General features: G+C 47.1%; 1 protein-coding gene across 1 annotated transcript in view; it reads left to right on the top strand.

Moving 5' to 3' along the window:
- The window catches only part of apba2b (amyloid beta (A4) precursor protein-binding, family A, member 2b), a 114,527-nt gene that overhangs the window by 72,236 nt on the left and 20,078 nt on the right, over positions 1–22,213 (top strand). The window contains exons 6-10 of the mRNA XM_078199874.1: positions 1,500–1,535; positions 1,734–1,820; positions 4,458–4,643; positions 5,046–5,225; positions 12,144–12,356. Coding sequence (XP_078056000.1) covers positions 1,500–1,535; positions 1,734–1,820; positions 4,458–4,643; positions 5,046–5,225; positions 12,144–12,356 — 702 coding nt within the window. The remainder of the gene's footprint in view (positions 1–1,499; positions 1,536–1,733; positions 1,821–4,457; positions 4,644–5,045; positions 5,226–12,143; positions 12,357–22,213) is intronic.

Raw genomic sequence — 22,213 nt, 5'->3', positions numbered from 1 at the left:
GGAAATTATTGGAAAGGATTCTTCGAGACAGGATTTATTCCCACTTGGAAATAAGTGGGCGTATTAGCGAGAGGCAACATGGTTTTGTGAGGGGGAGGTCATGTCTCACGAACTTGATCGAGTTTTTCGAGGAAGTGACGAAGATGATTGATGAGGGTAGGGCAGTGGATGTTGTCTACATGGACTTCAGTAAGGCCTTTGACAAGGTCCCTCATGGCAGACTGGTGCAGAAGGTGAAGACGCGTGGGATCAGAGGTGAGCTGGCAAGGTGGATACAGAACTGGCTCGGTCAAAGAAGACAGAGAGTAGCAGTGGAAGGGTGTGTTTCTGAATGGAGGGCTGTGACAAGTAGCGTTCCTCAGGGATGAGTGCTGGGACCTTTGCTGTTTGTAATATATATAAATGATTTGGAGAAAAATGTAACTGGTTTGACTAGTAAGTTTGCGGACGACACAAAGGTTGGCGGATTTGTGGATAGCGATGAGGACCATCAGAGGATTCAGCAGGATATAGATCAGTTGGAGACTTGGGCAGAGAAATGGCAGATGGAGTTTAATCCGGACAAATGTGAGGTAATGCATTTTGGAAGGTCTAATACAGATAGGAAATATACAGTAAATGGCAGAACCCTTAGGAGTATTGATAGGCAAAGGGATCTGGGTGTACAGATACACAGGTCATTGAAAGTGGCAATGTAGGTGGAGAAGGTCGTCAAGAAGGCATACGGCACGCTTGCCTTCATTGGCCGGGGCATTGAGTTTAAAAATTGGCAAGTCATGTTGCAGCTTTATAGAACCTTAGTGAGGCCGCACTTGGAATATAGTGTTCAATTCTGGTCGCCACACTATAGAAGGATGTGGAGGCTTTGGAGAGGGTACAGAAAAGATTAACCAGGATGTTGCCTGGTATGGAGGAGAGGTTGGAGAAACTTGGTTTGTTCTCACTGGAACGACGGAGGTTGAGGGGTGACCTGATAGAAGTCTACAAGATTATGAGAGGCATGGACAGAGTGGATAGTCAGAAGCTTTTTCCCAGAGTTGAAGAGTCAATTACTAGGAGGCATAGGTTTAAGGTGCGAGGGGCAAGGTTTAAAGGAGATGTACGAGGCAGATTTTTTACACAGAGAGTAGTGGGTGCCTGGAACTCACTGCCGGGACAGGTAGTGGAAGCGGATACAGTAGTGACTTTTAAGGGGTGTCTTGATAAATACCTGAATAGGATGGGAATAGAGGGATTTGGTCCCCGGAAGGGTAGGGGGTTTTAGTTAAGTCGGGCAGCGTGGTCGGTGCAGGCATGGAGGGCCGAAGGGCCTGTTCCTGTGCTGTAATTTTCTTTGTTCTTTGACTGAGGGCAATTCTGGGCCCCACACCTTCAAATGATATATTGGTTGTGAGGAAGAACATCACCACCTGCACCCAGTGACTGGGCACACCTTGCATGTCAGTACCTATTGTGCTATCTCCAGTCTCTAACTTTTTTCATATTTTGTTGTCCTTTAGAGGGTGCAGAAAACATCAAAAACCAAGAAGAAAGGGGTAAGTAAGCAGCCTGAAGGAGCTTGTCCTTATCCTGTGAGAATGATTGATTTTTCTTTGCTTTAATGGGACACGAATGTAGCACAGTTGCATCATGTGTGCTACATTATACATTTAATTCAATGGAAGCTAAACTCGACACAGATGTATAGCTGGTGCCTGGGTTTAGCAATGACCCTGTCACCTTCTTTCCATCAGGGTTCGGATGGAGATTCTCAGCCAATGACCGAAGTCGATCTCTTCATCTCCACACAGAGGATTAAAGTTCTGAATGCGGATTCACAGGTAACAGTGTATGTGTGAGACTCGCTCCCCCACTCCAGTAACAATGTGTGAGACTCGCTCCCCCACTCCAGTAACAATGTGTGAGACTCACTCCCCCACTCCAGTGACAATGTGTGAGACTCGCTCCCCCACTCCAGTAACAATGTGTGAGACTCGCTCCCCCACTCCAGTAACAATGTGTGAGATTCACTCCCCCACTCCAGTAACAATGTGTGAGACTCACTCCCCCACTCCAGTGACAATGTGTGAGACTCGCTCCCCCACTCCAGTAACAATGTGTGAGACTCACTCCCCCACTCCAGTAACAATGTGTGAGACTCACTCCCCCACTCCAGTGACAATGTGTGAGACTCGCTCCCCCACTCCAGTAACAATGTGTGAGACTCACTCCCCCACTCCAGTAACAATGTGTGAGACTCACTCCCCCACTCCAGTAACAATGTGTGAGACTCACTCCCCCACTCCAGTAACAATGTGTGAGACTCACTCCCCCACTCCAGTAACAATGTGTGAGACTCACTCCCCCACTCCAGTAACAATGTGTGAGACTCACTCCCCCACTCCAGTAACAATGTGTGAGACTCACTCCCCCACTCCAGTGACAATGTGTGAGACTCGCTCCCCCACTCCAGTGACAATGTGTGAGACTCACTCCCCACCCCAGTGACAGTGGACAAGGGGAGGAGGTGATACAGTTATGGAAGATTCCAGGTTCTGAGCGAAGGATTGCAGCTTCCGAACTCCTCTCTGCTGGCTCCAGTTTGGAGCTTCAAATGAGTGAGCAATGAGGTGGGTAAGCTCCTTTCTGATATTCACTGTAAAATTGTTACAACTGAATGAGGTATTCCATAAATCAGTGGATGGAGAGAGATGGGGAGGGGGAAGTCTTGCTCAGGTGGTGTGCTGGGAAACCTGTGCTGACGGGCAGTGTGCAGGAAAGCAGCCTGACGAATAAAAAGTTAATAAGCAAAATAAAAAATACAGCACCTTTCCGAACCTCAGGATGCCCTGAAAACAGCCAATAAAGTATTTTAAAGTGTAATCGTGGTGCAGTAGAGGAAGGCAATGTGAGCTCTGCAAGATCTCTCAAACAGCAATGTGAAAAAGATCCAGAATCTGCCTTTAGGTGAATGTCAGGGACAGATATTGGTCTGAGATACCAGGAAAACACTGCTTTTTTAAAATACTGATGTGGGATCCTGTACATCTGCATTAGACAGCAGACAGGACATCAATTTAATGTCTCAAAAGCACCTCCATCAGTGTGACGTTCGCAAATTCCTTCCCCTATAACACTGCAGCACTCTCCTGGTACTTCACTCACTCCTAACCGTCAGATGTGCATTGCTCCGTAGGTTCTGACGTCAGTACAGTGCGCCGATCGCTTGTCCCTGACTCTCAGACTGTGTGACACTCCCTCAAGCCTGACACTCAGACAGTGCAATGCACCCTCATTGCTGACTCTCTTATGGCATTCATTTGCTCTTGACGATTTTAGAGTGCAGTGCTCACTCAGTACTGACCCTCTGACAGTGCGGCACTCCCTCAGTACTGACCCTCTGACAGTGCGGCACTCCCTCAGTACTGACCCTCTGACAGTGCGGCACTCCCTCAGTACTGACCCTCTGACAGTGCGGCACTCCCTCAGCACTGACCCTCTGACAGTGCGGCACTCCCTCAGTACTGACCCTCTGACAGTGCGGCACTCCCTCAGTACTGACCATCTGACAGTGCGGCACTCCCTCAGTACTGACCCTCTGACAGTGCGGCACTCCCTCAGTACTGACCCTCTGACAGTGCGGCACTCCCTCAGTACTGACCATCTGACAGTGCGGCACTCCCTCAGCACTGACCCTCTGACAGTGCGGCACCCCCTCAGCACTGACCCTCTGACAGTGCGGCACTCCCTCAGTACTGACCCTCTGACAGTGCGGCACTCCCTCAGTACTGACCATCTGACAGTGCGGCACTCCCTCAGCACTGACCCTCTGACAGTGCGGCACCCCCTCAGCACTGACCCTCTGACAGTGCGGCACTCCCTCAGTACTGACCCTCTGACAGTGCGGCACTCCCTCAGTACTGACCATCTGACAGTGCGGCACTCCCTCAGTACTGACCCTCTGACAGTGCGGCACTCCCTCAGTACTGACCCTCTGACAGTGCGGCACTCCCTCAGCACTGACCCTCTGACAGTGCGGCACCCCCTCAGCACTGACCCTCTGACAGTGCGGCACCCCCTCAGCACTGACCCTCTGACAGTGCGGCACTCCCTCAGCACTGACCCTCTAACAGTGCGGCACTCCCTCAGCACTGACCCTCTGACAGTGCGGCACTCCCTCAGTCCTGACTCTGTGGCACTCCCTCAATGCTACACTGAAGTGTTAGCCTGTAGTTTCTGCTCCTATCTCTGAATTGGGGTTGAAATTGTTTCCAACTTTTGGAAGAGAGTGTTACGGTTACCCACTGAACCATGGCTGAAAATTCATCTGCTGTCAATGTAAAGAAGGTGCTTCAGTTCCCCTGCTGATCACTGTCGCTGGATCTGCAGGTTGAGGGGTTCTGATATCTGTAACTCCGTTGATTAAAGGGTGTGAGTTCTGTCAGCAGCTGCTAATCCTGATGTATCTCCTATTCCAGGAGCCAATGATGGACCACGCACTGCGCACAATATCCTACATTGCAGATATCGGCAATATTGTTGTTCTGATGGCTCGACGGCGAGTGCCACGGGCAGCTTCCCAGGATTGTATTGAGAGCACGCCTGGGAGCCTGGAGGCCAAGAAACAATACAAGATGGTCTGCCATGTCTTTGAGTCTGAGGATGTGAGTATGATTGCTTTTCCTTTAATGTCTCATTATGGGCTTTCTCTTGCTTGGTTCCAGCTCCACTTGCAGAGATTGCACTGCACAGCCTCAGAAATACTTGGTATCAATAGTCTGTTCACCCACTGGGTACACGGGCTCCACCCAGGGGAAACTGTGGCACCTGGGATCCTGGTTAATTTCACAGAGCCTCGGGGAGACAGCCTGTTCCTCACAGGGTCAATTCCAGGTTTAGGAATTGGGAATTTCACACTGCCCGTCAGTTTTGAATGTGTTATTAATTGTTCAGTGAATGAGGGCCAGGGATTGATGCTGTTCATTCCACTGTCTGTGACCCAGGACGATATCATTCACTTAGGCTGGGGAATGTTTCACTGTTGTGTTTGTCTTGCACCCACACAGGCACAGCTGATAGCTCAGTCCATTGGACAGGCGTTTAGTGTGGCCTATCAAGAGTTTCTGCGAGCCAATGGAATTAATCCTGAGGACTTGAGCCAGAAGGAGTACAGTGACATCATCAATACGCAGGAAATGTACAACGATGACCTTGTCCACTTCTCCAACTCAGCCAATTGTAAAGAGGTGAATTACTCATTGCCATCCCTCCTCCCACTCCTCTAGGGTACACCTTTCTCCTCCCTGCCTCCAGTACACAATCTTCCCCGCCTCTCTCACACTCAAAAGGGATTAAATGTGTAGTAGCTAAATTTGCAAATGTCACCAAGATAGGTAGAAAAATAAGTTGTTAAGAGGAGGCAGGGAATCTACAAAGAAACATAGAAAGGTTAAATGAGTGGGCAAAAAATGGCAGATAGAGTAATGGAATATTTAGTGAAGGCAGAAGCAAAATATTTGTTCCTTCTCTCCACCATTTCCTCATTATTTACGATTAAGTCCCCATTCTCACTCTCTGGAGGACCATCCCTCACTTAACTCTTTTCCTTTTTAAAAATTGCAGAAACTCTTTCTATCCATTTTTGCAATTCCAGCCAACTTGTTCTTACACTCTAAAGTTCTTTCTCCTAATTAACCTTTTAGTCATTCATAGAATCATAGAATCCCTACATTGGTGAAAGAGGCCATTTGGCCATTAAATCTGTGCTGACTCTCTGAAAGAGAATCCCATCCAATTCTTCCTCTCCGTCCTATTCCAGTAAACCCGTGCATTCACCATGGCTAATCCCCCTAACCTACACAACTTTGGACACTAAGGGCCAATTTAGTATGACCAATCCATCTAACCTGTACATCTTTGGGGTGTGGGAGGAAACCGGAGCACCTGGAGGAAACCCAAGCAGACACGAGGGGAATGTGCAAACTTCACACTGACAGTGACCCAAGGCCGGAATCGAACCTGGGCCCCAGCGCTGTGAGGCAGCAGTGCTAACCACTGTGCCACCCCATTCTCTACCATTCTTTATATTCTGGCCTGCCACTCATTTTTGCACATTTATATGCTTTTTCGTTAAGTTTGATGCTTTCCATAACTACTTTAGTTAACGACAGATGGTGAGTCCACCCCTTAGAATTTTTCTTTACAGTAGGAGTTATACTTATTCTTGGTATCTGAAATGCTCCCATAAATGTCTGCCATTGCTACTCTATCGATCTATCCTTTAGCCTAGTATCTCAGTTCATTTCAGCAAGCTCAGCTTTCATGCATATGTTGTTGTTCTTAAGTTTAAAATACTAGTTTTAGACCCACTCTTCTCCCTTTCAAACTGGATATAAAATTCAATGGTCGCTGCTGCCTTTACTCTGAGGTCATTAATTAATCTTGTTACATTGCACAATACTGAGTCTGATATAACCTGCACCCTGGCTTGTTCTACAACATGCTGCTCTAAGAAACTCTAAAACATTCTAAGAACTCCTCATCCAGGCGCCTGCTGCCAATCTGATTGTTCCAGTTTATGTGTAGATTAAATTACCCCTGATTAATGTCATCCCTTTATCACAAGCACCAATATTTCTTCTTGTATACTCTGTCCTACATCATTGATACTGTTCGGGGGTCTGTAGCCCATTCTCATTAGCGACTTCTTTCCCCAAATATTCCTCATCTCCACCCAAACCAATTCTACATCCTGATCTGCCTGGTATGGAGGGTCTTAGTTATGAGGAGAGATTGGGTAGACTGGGGTTGTTCTCCTTGGAAAGACGGAGAATGAGGGGAGATCTAATAGAGGTGTACAAGATTATGAAGGGTATAGATAGGGTGAACAGTGGGAAGCTTTTTCCCAGGTCGGAGGTGACGATCACGAGGGGTCACGGGCTCAAGGTGAGAGGGGCGAAGTATAACTCAGATATCAGAGGGACGTTTTTTACACAGAGGGTGGTGGGGGCCTGGAATGCGCTGCCAAGTAGGGTGGTGGAGGCAGGCACGCTGACATCGTTTAAGACTTACCTGGATAGTCACATGAGCAGCCTGGGAATGGAGGGATACAAACGATTGGTCTAGTTGGACCAAGGAGCGGCACAGGCTTGGAGGGCCGAAGGGCCTGTTTCCTGTGCTGTACTGTTCTTTGTTCTTTGTATCTCCTGAACCAAGGTCATCCCTAACTATTGCACCATCCTTGATTAACAGCGCTGCCCCTCCACCTTTCCCTAGCTTTCTGTTCCTCTCGAATGTCTCATACCCCTCAATATTCCGGACCCAATCCCTGTCATCCTGCAGCCACATCTAGATCAAAGCTATCAGATCATATTGATTTATAACAAAGAACTGAGAAAAGTACAGCACAGGAACAGGCCCTTCAGCCCTCCAAGTCTGTGCCGATCATGATGCTCTAACTAAAAAAAACCCTTCTGCCCTTACTCGGTCCATATCCCTCTATTGCCTCCCTATTCATGTACCCATCCAGATGTCTGTTAAATGTTGCTAATGTACCTGCTTCCATCACCTCCTCTGGCAGCGCTTTCCAGGCACCCACCGCTCTCTGCGTGAAAACCTTCCCCTGCACATCTCGCTTAAACTTTCCCCCTCTCACCTTGAACCTGTGCCCCCTTGTAATTGACACTTCCACCTTGGGAAAGAGCCTCTGACTATCCACCCTGTCTGTGCCTCTCATAATTCTGTGGACATCTATCAGGTCTCCCCTCAGCCTCCGTCTTTCCAGTGAAAACAATCCTAGTTTATTCAACCTCTCCTCATAACCAACACCCTCGAGACCAGGAAACATCCTGGTGAACCTTCTTTGCACTCTCTCCAAAGCTTCCATGTCCTTCTGATCATGTGGTGACCAGAACTGCACGCAATACTCCAAATGCGGCCTAACCAAGGGTTTATATAGCTGCAACATGATTTGCCAACTCCTGTACTCAATGCCCCGGCCAATGAAGGTAAGCATGCCATGTGCCTTCTTAATCACCTTGGCCACCTGTATTGCCATTTTTAGGGAACTATGGACCTGCATGCCCAGATCCCTCTGTTAATGTTCCTCAGGGTTCTGCCAGTTACAGTATAGAACAAAGAAAATTACAGCACAGGAACAGGCCCTTCGGCCCTCCAAGCCTGCACCGACCATGCTACCCAACTGAACTAAAACCCCCTACGCTTCCAGGGACCATATCCCTCTATTCCCATCCTATTCATGTATTTGTCAAGACGCCCCTTAAATGTCACTACCGTATCCGCTTCCACTACCTCCCCCGGCAAAGAGTTCCAGGCACACACTACTCTCTGTGTAAAACATCTGCCTCGTACATCTCCTTTAAACCTTGCCCCTCGCACCTTAAACCTGTGCCCCCTAGTAATTGACTCTTCCACCCTGGGAAAAAGCTTCTGACTATCCACTCTGTCCATGCCTCTCATAATCTTGTAGACTTCTATCAGGTCACCCCTCAACCTCCGCCATTCCAGTGAGAACAAACCAAGGTTCTCCAACCACAGAAGACAGAGGGTGGTAGTGGAAGGGTCTTTTTCCGGCTGGAGGCCTGTGACTAGTGGTGTTCCGCAGGGCTCTGTATTGGGACCTCAGCTGTTTGTGATTTATATAAACGATCTGGAAGAAGGTGTAACTGGGGTGATCAGTAAGTTTGCAGACGACACAAAATTGGCTGGACTTGCAGATAGTGAGGAACATTGTCAGAGGCTACAGATGGATATAGATAGGCTGGAAATTTGGGCAAAGAAATGGCAGATGGAGTTCAATCCAGATAAATGCGAAGTGATGCATTTTGGTAGAGCTAATGTAGGGGGGAGCTATACGATAAATGGCAGAACCATAAAGGGTGTAGATACGCAGAGGGACCTGGGTGTGCAAGTCCACAGATCCTTGAAGGTGACGTCTCAGGTGGAGAAGGTGGTGAAGAAGGCATATGGCATGCTTGCCTTTATAGGACGGGGCATAGAGTATAAAAGTTGGGGTCTGATGTTGCAGATGTATAGAACGTTGGTTCGGCCGCATTTGGAATACTGCGCGCAGTTCTGGTCGCCACACTACCAGAAGGACGTGGAGTCTTTAGAGAGAGTGCTGAGGAGGTTTACCAGGATGTTACCTGGTATGGAGGGGCTTAGTTATGAGGAGAGATTGGGTAAACTGGGGTTGTTCTCAGTGGAAAGACAGAGGATGAGGGGAGACCTAATAGAGGTGTATAAAATTATGAAAGGCATAGATAGGGTGAACGGTGGGAAGCTTTTTCCCAGGTCGGTGGTGACATTCACGAGGGTCATAGGTTCATGGTGAGGGGGAGGAGGTTTAACACGGATATCAGAAGGACATATTTTACACAGAGGGTGGTGGGGGCCTGGAATGCGCTGCCAGGCAAGGTGGTGGAGGCGGGCACACTGGGAACGTTTAAGACTTATCTAGATAGCCACTTGAACGGAGTGGGAATGGAGGGATACAAAAGAATGGTCTAGTTTGGACCAGGGAGCGGCGTGGGCTTGGAGGGCCGAAGGGCCTGTTCCTGTGCTGTATTGTTCTTTGCTCTTGTTCTTTGTTCTCTCCTCATAGCTAATGCCCTCCATACCAGGCAACATCCTGGTAAATCTTTTCTGTACCCTCTCCAAAGCCTCCACATCCTTCTGGTAGTGTGGCGACCAGAACACTATATTCCAAGTGCAGCCAAACTAAGGTTCTATAAAGCTGCAACATGACTTGCCAATTTTTAAACTCAATGCTCCGGCTGATGAAGGCAAGCATGCCGTATGCCTTCTTGACTACCTTCTCCACCTGCATTGCCACTTTCAGTGACTTGTGTACCTGTACACCCAGATCCTTTTGCTTATCAAAACTCTTAAGGGTTCTGCCACTTACTATATATTTTCTATCTGTATCAGACCTTCCAAAATGCATTACCTCACATTTGTCTGGATTAAACTCCATCTGCCATCTCTTCGCCCAAGTCTCCAACTGATCTATATCCTGCTGTATCCTCTGATGGTCCTCATCGCTATCCGCAAATCCACCAACCTTTGTGTCATCCGCAAACTTACTAATCAATCCAGTTACATTTTCCTCCAAATCATTTATATATATTACAAACAGCAAAGGTCCCAGCACTGATCCCTGAGGAACACGACTTGTCACAGTCTTCCATTCAGAAACGCACCCTTCCACTGCTATCCTCTGTCTTCTTTGACCGAGCCAGTTTTGTATCCACCTTGCCAGCTCATCTCTGATCCCATGCGACTTCACCTTCTGCACCAGTCTGCCATGGGGGACCTTGTCAATGGCCTTATTGAAGTCCATGTAGACAACATCCACTGTCCTCCCCTCATCAATCATCTTCGTCACTTCCTCGAAAACTTGATCCAGTTCGTGAGACACGACCTCCCCTTCACAAAACCATGTTGCCTCTCACTAATACGTCCACTTATTTCCAAGTGGGAATAAATCCTGTCGTGAAGAATCCTCTCCAGTAATTTCCCGACCACTGACGTAAGGCTCAACGGCCTGTAATTACCAGGATTGTTCTTGCTACCCTTCTTAAACAAAGGAACAACATTGGCTGTTCTCCAATCCTCTGGGACCTCCCCTGTAGCCAGTGAGGTTACAAAGATTTCTCTCAAGGCCCCAGCAATTTCCTCTCTTGCCTCTCTCAGTATTCTGGGGTATATCCCATCAGGCCCTGGAGACTTGTCTACCTTGATGTTTCTCAAGAACCCCAATACCTCCTCCTTTTTGATCTCAACATGATTCAAACTATCTACACATCCTTTCCCAGACTCATGATCCACCAAGTCCTTCTCTTGGGTGAATACTGACACAAAGTACTCATTTAATACCTCACCCATTTCCTCTGGCTCCATGCATAGATTCCCTCCCTTGTCCTTGAGTGGGCCAATCCTCTCCCTGGCTACCCTCTTGCTCTTTATGTATGTATAAAAAGCCTTGGGATTTTCCTTAATCCTGCTGGCCAATGCTTTTTTGTGACCCCTTTTAGCCCTCCTTACTCCTTGCTTAAGTTTCTTTCTACTTTCCTTGTATTCCACACTTGCTTCGTGTGTTCCCAGCCTCCTAGCTTTGACAAATGCTTCCTTTTTCTCTTTGACTGGGTTCACAATATCTCTCGTTATCCAAGGTTCCCAAAACTTGCCATACGTATCCTTCATCCTTACAGGAATTCACACCTAAATTTGATCCTCCAAATGCATCACCTCATTTTTGTCTGGATTAAACGCCATCTGCCATTTCTGTGCCCAAATTGCCAATCTTTCTATGTCCTGTTGTATTCTCTGACAATCCCCGGCACTATCAGCAACTCTACCAATCTTTGTGTCATCCGCTTCAGATTTACTTCAGCATGCACTGTCAGTTTGTTTACTTTGTTATGAATGTTACGCACATTCAGATGTGCACATTTATCTTTTTGTTATCTTTGTAACTTCTAGTCTGGACTGTTGGCGTATCCTCAATTTTTTCTCTCTCTGGCCATTCCTGCTTTTCTCTAACGCTTATTTCCCATGTTGCTATTTTCCTCTCTCGTCTCGATTCTTTGATACATTCCATCTTTACACATTTGGCCCTATTATCCTGTTCTGTGCACACTCTCATTCCATCTTCCCCCGCGAGCATTCCCCTCTCTGCATGTCCAAAGTGCAGTCCCCCAGCCGTCTGTCAGGCGTGCGTTCCCAACTCCTTCCGGTCCTGTGCACGGTTCCCCTCCCTCTTCGCCTCCACAGTTTCCCTCCCCTCCCCCCTGCATACGGTCCCCCTCCCTCCTTCTGTACTCCTCCCCCCTCCCCTTCCTGCCTTGTGTACACCCTCCACCTTACCCATCCACTCTTTCACCTCCCCTCCCTTCCTGCCTTGTGTACACCCTCCACCTTATCCATCCACTCTTTCCCCCCCGCCCTCCTCCCCAAGTAGACACTCCTCCTCCACTCTTCCCCTTCTTCTTGTGGATACAAACTACACCCCCTTAGACATAAAGCCCCCTCCCCCAGTGCTCTCACCCCAGCTCCTCTCGGGTACATCCTCAGGATGATGATTGGGGTTTTCTGTCACTGCTATTTTACTCAGTAACACTGGGATTTGTTCTCTTCTCTCACAGCTACACGTTGAGAAGCTGAAAGGGGAGATTTTTGGGGTTGTGATTGTGGAGTCGGGCTGGGGATCGATCCTGCCCACTGTCATCCTGGCAAACATGATGAATGGAGGACCAGCCGCTCGCTCAGGGAAGCTCAGTATTGGAGACCAGATAATGTCCATTAATGGCACCAGCCTGGTGGGCCTCCCACTCACCACCTGCCAAGGAATCATCAAGGTACAGTGTTCCAGTGAGTTATATGACAAGGGAAGTAGAAAGATGGGGGAAGATTGAGTAAATCAAAGTGAAATGACAAGGCGATAGATCAAGGTAGCAGTAAAGGTGATGATAATCAGAGTGTGGCAGGGAGGGAGCTTTTACATGAAGTCTGAATGTAATGAAGTCCACTCAGACTAGAGTCTAAACAAAGGAAAGTGAGGTATGAGGGGCAAATTGGCTATGGTAGATTGGGAAACTATGTTAAAAGGTATGACAGGAGACAGGCAATGGTTAAAAAACTAATACATAGTTTACAACAAAAATCGTAGAATTCATAGAATCATAGAAACCCTGCAGTGCAGAAAGAGGCCATTCGGCCCATCGAGTCTGCACCGACCACAATCCCACCCAGGCCCTACCCCCATATCCCTACATATTTTTACCCGCTAATCCCTCTAACCTACACATCTCGGGACACTAAGGGGCAATTTTAGCATGGCCAATCAACCTAACCCACACATCTTTGGACTGTGGGAGGAAACCAGAGCACCCGGAGGAAATCCGCAGACACGGGGAGAATGTGCAAACTCCACACAGACAGTGACCCGAGCCGGGAATCGAACCCAGGTCCCTGGAGCTGTGAAGCAGCAGTGCTAACCACTGTGCCACCGTGCCGCCCTTACAGGAGATTGCGATGGGCATTTGGTTTGCGTAAATTGATGTCAGAAGACACTGCGAGACAAAATGCAGTGCCAATTAGCAGATAGCACAGAAAGCCAGCAAAAATATATTCCTTTAATGCACAAAAACCCAGCAAAGAAATTACTCCAACTGTGACTAACAAAATAAATTGAGGATTGTATTTAATCAATGATGAGGCACATTAAGAATGTGACCACTGGGATTCCATAAGTATCAGTGCTTGGGGCCCCAGTTATTCACAATTTATATCAATGATGTGGATGTGGGGACTGAAGGTAATAGTTCCAATGAGAGGGCCTAGTCTCTCTCGGGGAACTTCCCTTTACAGGAGCACCGGGAATCGGTGCAGAAACTGACCCTCAGGCAATCTGAACTCTGACCTCATGGGGTCAGACTAGGGAGTGGCCTCTGATTGGTGAGTTGTGGTTAGGTGAGGTATATTTTTAATCCCTTCAATTCTTTAATATTTTATTCAGTGGGACCGACTAGAGCAGCGGGTTTACGCAAGATTTAGATTATATTTAATTCTAATTTGTTCCTACAATAACTGAGACAGTTTAGTGAATAATTAACTTGGTTGACCGACCAATTTAAATTAGTTATTACTTCAACAAAAGAGGATCCACACAAATTAAATTTAAATTTTAATTAATTAACTAACAGAATGTAATGTCGGTCACACCAGTTCTATGCTCCACCTGTGATGTGGGTAATCCAGGACCGTCCAACTGTCCCAGAGGACTACATTTGCAGGAAGTGCAAACAAATGAGGTTCCTAATAGATCGCTTAGATCGACTGGAGCGTCAGGTGGATGCAGTCAGGAGCATGCATGTGGCGGAGAGCGTCATGGACAGAGGTTTCAGGGAGGTGACCGCACCCAAGGTTGAGGAAGATCGATAGGTGACAGTCACAAACAGTCAGCAATCAGTGCAGGAGCCCCCAGAGGCTGCCCCCTCCCTCTCTCAAACAGATACACCGTGTTAGATGCTGTTGGGAAGGACAGTGTATCAGGGGACAATGACAGCAGTGGCCAGGACAGTGACATCACTGCAGGCTCTGCTGTACAGCAGGGAGGGTCAAAGTGCAGGCATGCAGTGGTAATCGGAGGGGCACAGTCAGGCGCATCTGTGACTGCGATTGAGACTCCAGGATGGTCTGTTGCCTCCCTGGTGTCAGGGTCAAGGACGTCTCTCAACGATACAGGGCATTCTGAAGCGGGAGGGCGAACAGCCAGTAGTCGTGGTCCATGTTGGAACTAACGACGTAGGTAGGAAAGAAAATGCGGTCCTGCAAAATGAGTTCAGGGAATTAGGAAGGCAGCTGAAATGCAGTATCTCCAGAGTTGTATTCTCAGGAATATTCCCTGTGCCACGTGTGTGGTAAGTAATAGGAAGACAGTGCAGCTTAATAAGTGGCTTCAGAGTTGCTGCAGGAGGGAGGGCCCTTTTAGACCACTGGGATCTCTTCCACGGCAGATGGGGCCTGTGCAAAAAGGACGGGTTGCATCTTAACTGGAAGGCCATTAACATCCTAGCGGGGAGATTTGATCATGCAGTGCAGGTGGATTTAAACTAATAAGGCAGGGGGTGGGATCCACAGCTGTAGGACGAGAGTACAGAGACTGTGGAGAACTCAGTGAATGGGTGCAGTAAGGCTCAGAGAAATAAAACACAGGGAGATGTACAAAACATAACAGGACAGATGGTCTGAGGTGTGTTTGCTTTAACACAAGGAGTATGACGAGTAAGGCGGATGAAATTAAAGCTTGGATTATTACGTGGAACTATGATGTTGCGGCAATTACGGAGACTTGGGTGAACGAAGGGCAGGATTGGCAGCTCAGCATTCCAGGATTTAGGTGCTTCAGGAGAGATAGAGAGGGTGATAAAAGAGGTGGGGGGTGTTGCTTCACTGATTAGGGAGAATGTCACAGCTATACAGAGGGAGGACACCTTGGTGGGATCATGCAGTGAAACCATATGGGTAGAGCTCAGGAACAGGAGCGGTGCAATCGCACTGTTGGGGTTGTACAACAGACCTCCCAACAGCCAGCGTGAAGTGGAGGAACTGAAATGTCAGCAGATTATGGGAAGATGGGAAAACAACAGGGTTGTTATGACGGGCGATTTTAACTTCCCCAACATAGGCTGGGATTCCTTTAATGCCAGAGGCTTGGACAGGGCAGAGTTTGTTCAGTATGTCCAAGAGTGCTTCTTGAGGCAATATGTAGATAATCCAACTCGGGAAGGGGCTGTCTTAGACCTGGCTCTGGGAAACGAGCCCGGACAGGTGATTGATGTCTCAGTGGGGGCCATTTCGGGAACAGTGATCCCAATTCTATAAGTTTTAAAATACTTGTAGAAAAGATAGAAGTAGTCCCAGAGTGAAAGTACTAAACTGGGGAAAGGCTAACCACAACAGTATTAGGCATGAGCTAGGGAATCTAGACGGGGGGGCCAGCTGTTTGAGAGTAAATCCACAGGGTGGCACAGTGGTTAGCACTGCTGCTTCACAGCTCCAGGGACCTGGGTTCGATTCCCGGCTTGGGTCACTGTCTGTGTGGAGTTTGCACATTCTCCTTGTGTCTGCGTGGGTTTCCTCCGGGTGCTCCGGTTTCCTCCCACAGTCCAAAGATGTGTGGGTTAGGTTGATTGGCCATGTTAAAATTGCCCCTTAGTGTCCTGAGATGCGTAGGTTAGAGGGATTAGTGGGTAAAATATGTAGGAATATGGGAGTAGGGTCTGGGTGGGATTGTGGTCGGTGCAGACTCGATGGGCCGAATGGCCTCTTTCTGCACTGTAGGGATTCTATGATTTCTATCACATCCGATATGTGAGAGTCTTTTAAAAGTCAGTTTTTTAAAAAGTCAGTTGGTAACAATTCAGGACAAGTATGTCCCTGTAAAAATGAAGGATAAAGATGGCAAGATTCAGAAACCTTGGATGATGAGAGATTGTGAGCTTAGTGAAAAAGAAGAAGGAGACATGCATAAATTTCAGGAAATTGAAAAGGGAGAAGGTTCTTGAGGATACAAAGATAGCAGGAAAAGGCTTAAACAGGGATTTAGGAGGGCTAAAAGGGGCCATGAATTGTCCTTGGCAGGCAGGATTAAGGAGAATCCCAAGGCTTTTTATGCATATATAAGGAGGAAGAGGGTAGCTAAGGAAAGGGTGGGTCCACTCAGGGACAGTGGAGGGAATTTGTGTGTGGAGCCAGATGAAGTGGGTGAAGTCCTTAATGAGTATTTTGCATCAGTATTCACAAAGGAGAAGGATGTGGCGGATGGTGAGTGTAGAAAGGAGGATGTTGACATTCTAGGACATGTTGAGATAAAAAGGGAGGAGGTATTGGAGGTTTCAAAAAACATTACGGTGGACAAGTCCCCAGGGCCTGATAGGTTCAATCCCAGAATACAGAGAGAGGCGAGGGAAGAAATTGCTGAGGCCTTGGCCAAAATCTTTGTATCCTCTTTAGCCACGGGCGAGGTACCAGAGGATTGGAGAGTAGCTAACATTGTTCCTCTGTTTAAGAAGGGCAGAAGAGACAATCTGGGAAATTACAGCCTGTGAGCCTTACACCAGTGGTGGGGAAATTATTGGAGAAGATTCTTCGGGACAGGATGTACTCACATCTGGAAGAGAATAGGCTTATTGGCGACGGGCAGCATGGTTTTGAGTTCTTTGAGGAAGTGACAAGACAAATTGCCCAGGGCAGGGCAGTGGATGTTGTGTACATGGACTTTAGTAAAGCCTTCGATAAGGTTCCTCATGACAGGCTGGTATAGAAGGTGATGTCATATGGGATCTGAGGTGAGCTGGTAAGATGGATACAAATCTGGCTTGGGCACAGAAAGCAGAGAGTAGCAGTGGAAGGGTACTTTTCTAACTGGAGGTCTGTGACAATCGGCGTTCCACAAGGATCAGTGCTGGGACCTCTGTTGTTTGTAATATATATAAATGATTTGGAGGAAAATGTAGGTGATCTGATTAGTAAATTTGCAGATGATACAAAAATTGGGGGAGTAGCGGAACGTGAGGAGGATTGTCCGAGGATACAGCAGGATATAAATCAGCTGGAGACCTGGGCCGAAAGATGGCAGATGGAGTTTAACCCGGACCAATGTGAGGTGATGTGATTTGGAAGGTCTACTGAGAGGGGAAGTATACAAAAAGAGTCCTTAGAAATATTAGCATACAGAGAGATCTAGGCGTGCAGATCCATAGTTCCCTGAAGGTGGTAACTCAGGTGGACAAGGTGGTCAAGAAGGCGTGTGGCATGCTGGTCTTCATCGGTTGGGGCGTTGAGTATAGGAATTGGAAAATCATGTTGCAGCTGTATAAGACTTTGATTAGGCTGCATTTGGAGTATTGTGTACAATTCTGGTCACCACACTACCGGAAGGATGTTGATGCATTGGAAAGGGTGCAGAAGAGATTTACCAGGATGCTGCCTGGTTTGGAGGATATGGACTATGAAGGAAGGTTGAATAAATTTGCATTGTTTTCATTGGAGCCTCGGAGGATGAGGGGGGACCTGATAGTGGATTACAAGATTATGACAGGCTTGGATAGAGTGGAGAGTCAGAGTCTTTTTCCCAGGGTCGAAGGTTCAATTACTCGGGGGCATAGGTTGAAAGTGAGAGGGGGAAAGTTTAAAAGAGATGTAAGGGGCAGGTTTTTCACATAGAGGGTGGTGAATGCCTGGATCGCGCTGCCGGAGGAGGTGGTGGAAGCAGATTCTATAACAACGTTCAAGAGGCATCTGGGTAGATACATGAATAGGCAGGGAATAGAGGGATATGGACCATGTAGGGGCAAGAAAATATTAGATTAGAGAGGCAGAGACTTGGTGGGCTGAAAGGCCTGGTCCTGTGCTGTACTGTTCTTTGTTCCAAGTTTGCAGATGATACAAGGTTGAAGTGTGAGTTGTGAGGAGGATGTAAGGACGCTTCGAGAGGATTTGGAGAGGCTGAACTGGTGGTAATTGGCAGATTGAATATAATGTAGAGAAATGTGAGGTTATCCATTTTGAGAGACAGGACAGAAATAGAGTGTTTTCTAATGGTCAGTGGCTGGGAAGGGTCGAACTTCAAAGGAACTTGGGTGTCCCTGTTGATGAGTCACTGAAAGCTAATATGCTGATACAGCGATTTGGGTACAGAATATGTCTGTTTGCACCTATATAGAGCCTTGGTGAGACTGAACCAAGGCTCTATATAGAGTCATAGAGGTTTACAACATGGAAACAGGCCCTTCGGCCCAACTTGTCCATGCCGCCCTTTTTTTTAACAACTAAGCCCACGTTTGGCCCATATCCCTCGATACCCATCCTTTCCATGCAACTGTTTAAATGCTTTTTAAAAGACAAAATTGTACCCACCTCTACTTGGGCGGATGAACACGTGGCTGAGGAACTGGTGCAGGGGGCAGGGTTTCCAATTCTTGGATCATTGGGACCTCTTCTGGGGCAGATGGGACCTGTACAAGAGAGACGGGTTACACCTGAACTACAAGGGGACCAATATACTTGCAGGGAGGTTTGCTAGTGTTATTGGGGAGCGTTTAAACTAGATTTGCAGGGGGGTGGGAACCAGAGTGCCAGAGCAGATAGTGGAGCAGGGGTAAAAAGACAGGCTAGTTCAAGCAAAATCACAAATGGAAGGGTAGAGTGTGGTGGAAATAATCTTTTGAGGTGTGTCTATTTCAATGCCAGGAGTATTGTGGGGAAGGCAGATGAGCTGAAGGCGTGGATAGACACATGGAAATATGACATTATAGCCATTAGTGAAACTTGGCTACAGGAGGGGCAGGACTGGCAGCTCAATGTTCCAGGGTTCCAATGTTTCAGGCGGGATAGAGGCAGAGGGATAAAAGGTGGGGGGGTGGCATTGTTGGTCAGGGAAAATGTTACAGTGGTACTCAGGCAGGATAGATTAGGGAGCTTGTCTACAGAGGCCCTATGGGTGGAGCTGAGAAACAAGAAAGGTATGACCACATTAATGGGGTTGTATTATAGACCACCCAATAGTCAGCGAGAATTGGAGGAGCAAATCAGCAGAGAGATAGCTGACAACTGCAAGAAACACAAAGTTGTGATAGTAGGGGATTTTAATTTTCCACATATAGATTGGGACTCGCATACTGTTAAAGGTTTAGATGGGGTAGAGTTTGTAAAATGTGTTCAGGAGAATTTTCTACATCAGTATATAGAGGTGCCAACTAGAGAGGATGCGATATTGGATCTCCTATTGGGAAATGAGTTAGGGCAGGTGATGGATGTGAGTGTGAGGGAACACTTTGGATCCAGTGATCATAATGCCATTAGTTTCAACCTGATCATGGATAAGGATAGATCTGGTCCTCGGGTTGATGTTCTGAACTGGAAAAAGGCCAAATTTGATGAAATGAGAAGGGATCTGGGAAGTGTGGATTGGCACAGGCTGTTCTCTGGTAAGGATGTAAATGGAAAGTGGGAGGCCTTCAAAGGAGAAATTTTGAGAGTGCAGAGTTTGTATGTTCCTGTCAGGATTAAAGGCAAAGTTGGTTCTCGAGGGAGATTGTAACACTGATTAAGAGGAAGAGAGAATTGTATGAAATGTACAGGCAGCAAGGAACAGATCAGATGCTCGAGCAGTATAAAAAGTGCAAGAAGCTACTTAAGAGGGAAATTAGGAGGGCTAAAAGAAGACATGAGGTTTCTTTGGCAGACAGAGTGAAGGAAAATCCAAAGAGCTTCTATAGGTATGTTAGGAGCAAAAGGACAGTGAGGGATAAAATTGGTCCCCTTGAAGACCAGAGTGGTAGACTGTGTATGGAACCAAAAGAGATGGGGGAGATACTAAATGGTTTTTTTGCATCCGTATTTACTGAGGAAACGGGCATGGAGTCTACGGAAATAGGGCAAACTGGTAAGGAGGTCATGGAACCTTTACAGATTAAAGGGGAGGAGGTGCTCGCTGTCTTGAGGCAAATCAGAGTGGATAAATCCCCAGGACCGGACAGGGTATTCCCACGGACCTTGAGGGAAGCTAGTGTTGAACTTGCAGGGGCCCTGGCAGACATATTTAAAATGTCAGTATTCACGGGGGAGGTGCCGGATGATTGGAGGGTGGCTCATGTTGTTCCGTTGTTTAAAAAAGGTTCCAAAAGAAATCCGGGAAATTATCGGCCAGTAAGTTTGACGTCGGTGGTGGGCAAGTTATTGGAAGGTGTGATAAGGGATAGGATCTACAAATATTTGGATAGACAGGGACTTATTAGGGAGAGTCAACATGGCTTTGTGCGTGGTAGGTCATGTTTGACCAATCTATTAGAGTTTTTCGAGGAGGTTACCAGGAAAGTGGATGAAGGGAAGGCGGTGGATGTTGTCTACCTGGATTTCAGCAAGCCTTTGACAAGGTCCCTCATGGGAGGTTAGTTAGGAAGGTTCAGTCGCTAGGTATACATGGGGAGGTAGTAAATTGGATTAGACACTGGCTCAATGGAAGAAGCCAGAGAGTGGTTGTGGAGGATTGCTTCTCTGAGTGGAGGCCTGTGACTAGTGGTGTGCCGCAGGGATCGGTGTTGGGTCCATTGTTGTTTGTCATCTATATCAATGATCTGGATGATAATGTGATAAATTGGATCAGCAAGTTTGCTGATGATACAAAGATTGGAGGTGTAGCGGACAGTGAGGAAGGTTTTCAAAGCTTGCAGAGGGATTTGGACCAACTAGAAAAATGGGCTGAAAAATGGCAAATGGAATTCACCAGAAGAAGGGGCTTAGAGCCTCGAAAGCTTGTATGGCTTTTGCTACCAAATAAACCTGTTGGACTTTAACCTGGTGTTGTTAAACTTCTTACTAAATGGAATTTAACGCAGACAAGTGTGAGATATTGCACATTGGAAGGACAAACCAAAGTAGAACGTACAGGGTAAATGGTAGGACTCTGAAGAGTGCAGTTGAACAGAGGGATCTGGGAATACAGGTACAGAATTCCCTAAAAGTGACGTCACAGGTGGATAGGGTTGTAAAGAGTGCCTTTGGTACATTGGCCTTTATAAATCGGAGTATCGAGTATAAAAGTTGGACTGTTATGGTAAGGTTATATAATGATGTGGAGCTGCCGGCGTTGGACTGGGGTGAACACAGTAAGAAGTCTCACAACACCAGGTTAAAGCCCAACAGGTTTATTTGGTAGCAAATACCAAACTTGATTTTGTCTGTTTGCACTGTTTGAGAGCACATTTCCACTCCATCTGACGAAGGAGCAGTGCTCCGAAAGCTTATGGTATTTGCGACCAAATAAACCTGTTGGACTTTAACCTGGTGTTGTGAGACTTCTTACAAGGTTATATAAGGCATTGGTGAGGCCGAATCTGGAGTATTGTGTACAGTTTTGGTCACCTAGTTACAGGAAGGATGTAAATAAGGTTGAACGAGTGCAGAGAAGGTTCACAAGGATGTTGCCGGGACTTGAGAAGCTGAGTTACAGAGAGAGATTGAATAGGTTGGGACTTTATTCCCTGGAGCGTAGAAGATTGAGGGGAGATTTGATAGAGGTGTATAAGATTTTGATGGGTAGAGATAGAGTGAATGCAAGCAGGCTTTTTCCGCTGAGGCTAGGGGAGAAAAAAACCAGAGGGCATGGGTTAAGGGTGAAAGGAGAAAAGTTTAAAGGGAATATTAGGGGGGGATTCTTCACGCAGAGAGTGGTGGGAGTGTGGAATGAGCTGCCGGATAAAGTGGTAAATGCGGGGTCACTTTTAACATTTAAGAAAAACTTGGACGCGTTCATGGATGAGAGGTGTGTGGAGGGATATGGTCCAAGTGCAGGTCAGTGGGACTAGGCAAAAAATGGTTCGGCACAGACAAGAAGGGCCAAAAGGCCTGTTTCTGAGCTGTAATTTTCTATGGTTCTATGGTTCTACTACCTCTGGCAGCTTGTTCCAGACACTCACCACCCTCTGCGTGAAAAAACTGCCCCTCTGGACACTTTTGTATCTCTCCCCTCTCACCTTAAATCTATGCCCTCTAGTTTTAGACTCCCCCACCTTTGGGAAAAGATATTGACTATCTAGCTGATCTATGCCCCTCATTATTTTATAGACCTCTATAAGGTCACCCCTAAGCATTCTACGCGCCAGAGAATAAAGTCCCAGTCTATTCAGCCTCTCCTTATAACTTAAACCAT

Source organism: Mustelus asterias, chromosome 29 (assembly GCF_964213995.1).
Source record: "Mustelus asterias chromosome 29, sMusAst1.hap1.1, whole genome shotgun sequence".
In the NCBI taxonomy this organism is placed as follows: Eukaryota; Metazoa; Chordata; class Chondrichthyes; order Carcharhiniformes; family Triakidae; genus Mustelus; species Mustelus asterias.
Note: the sequence above shows the minus strand (reverse complement) of the source record. Positions and strands in the feature narration are given on the sequence as shown.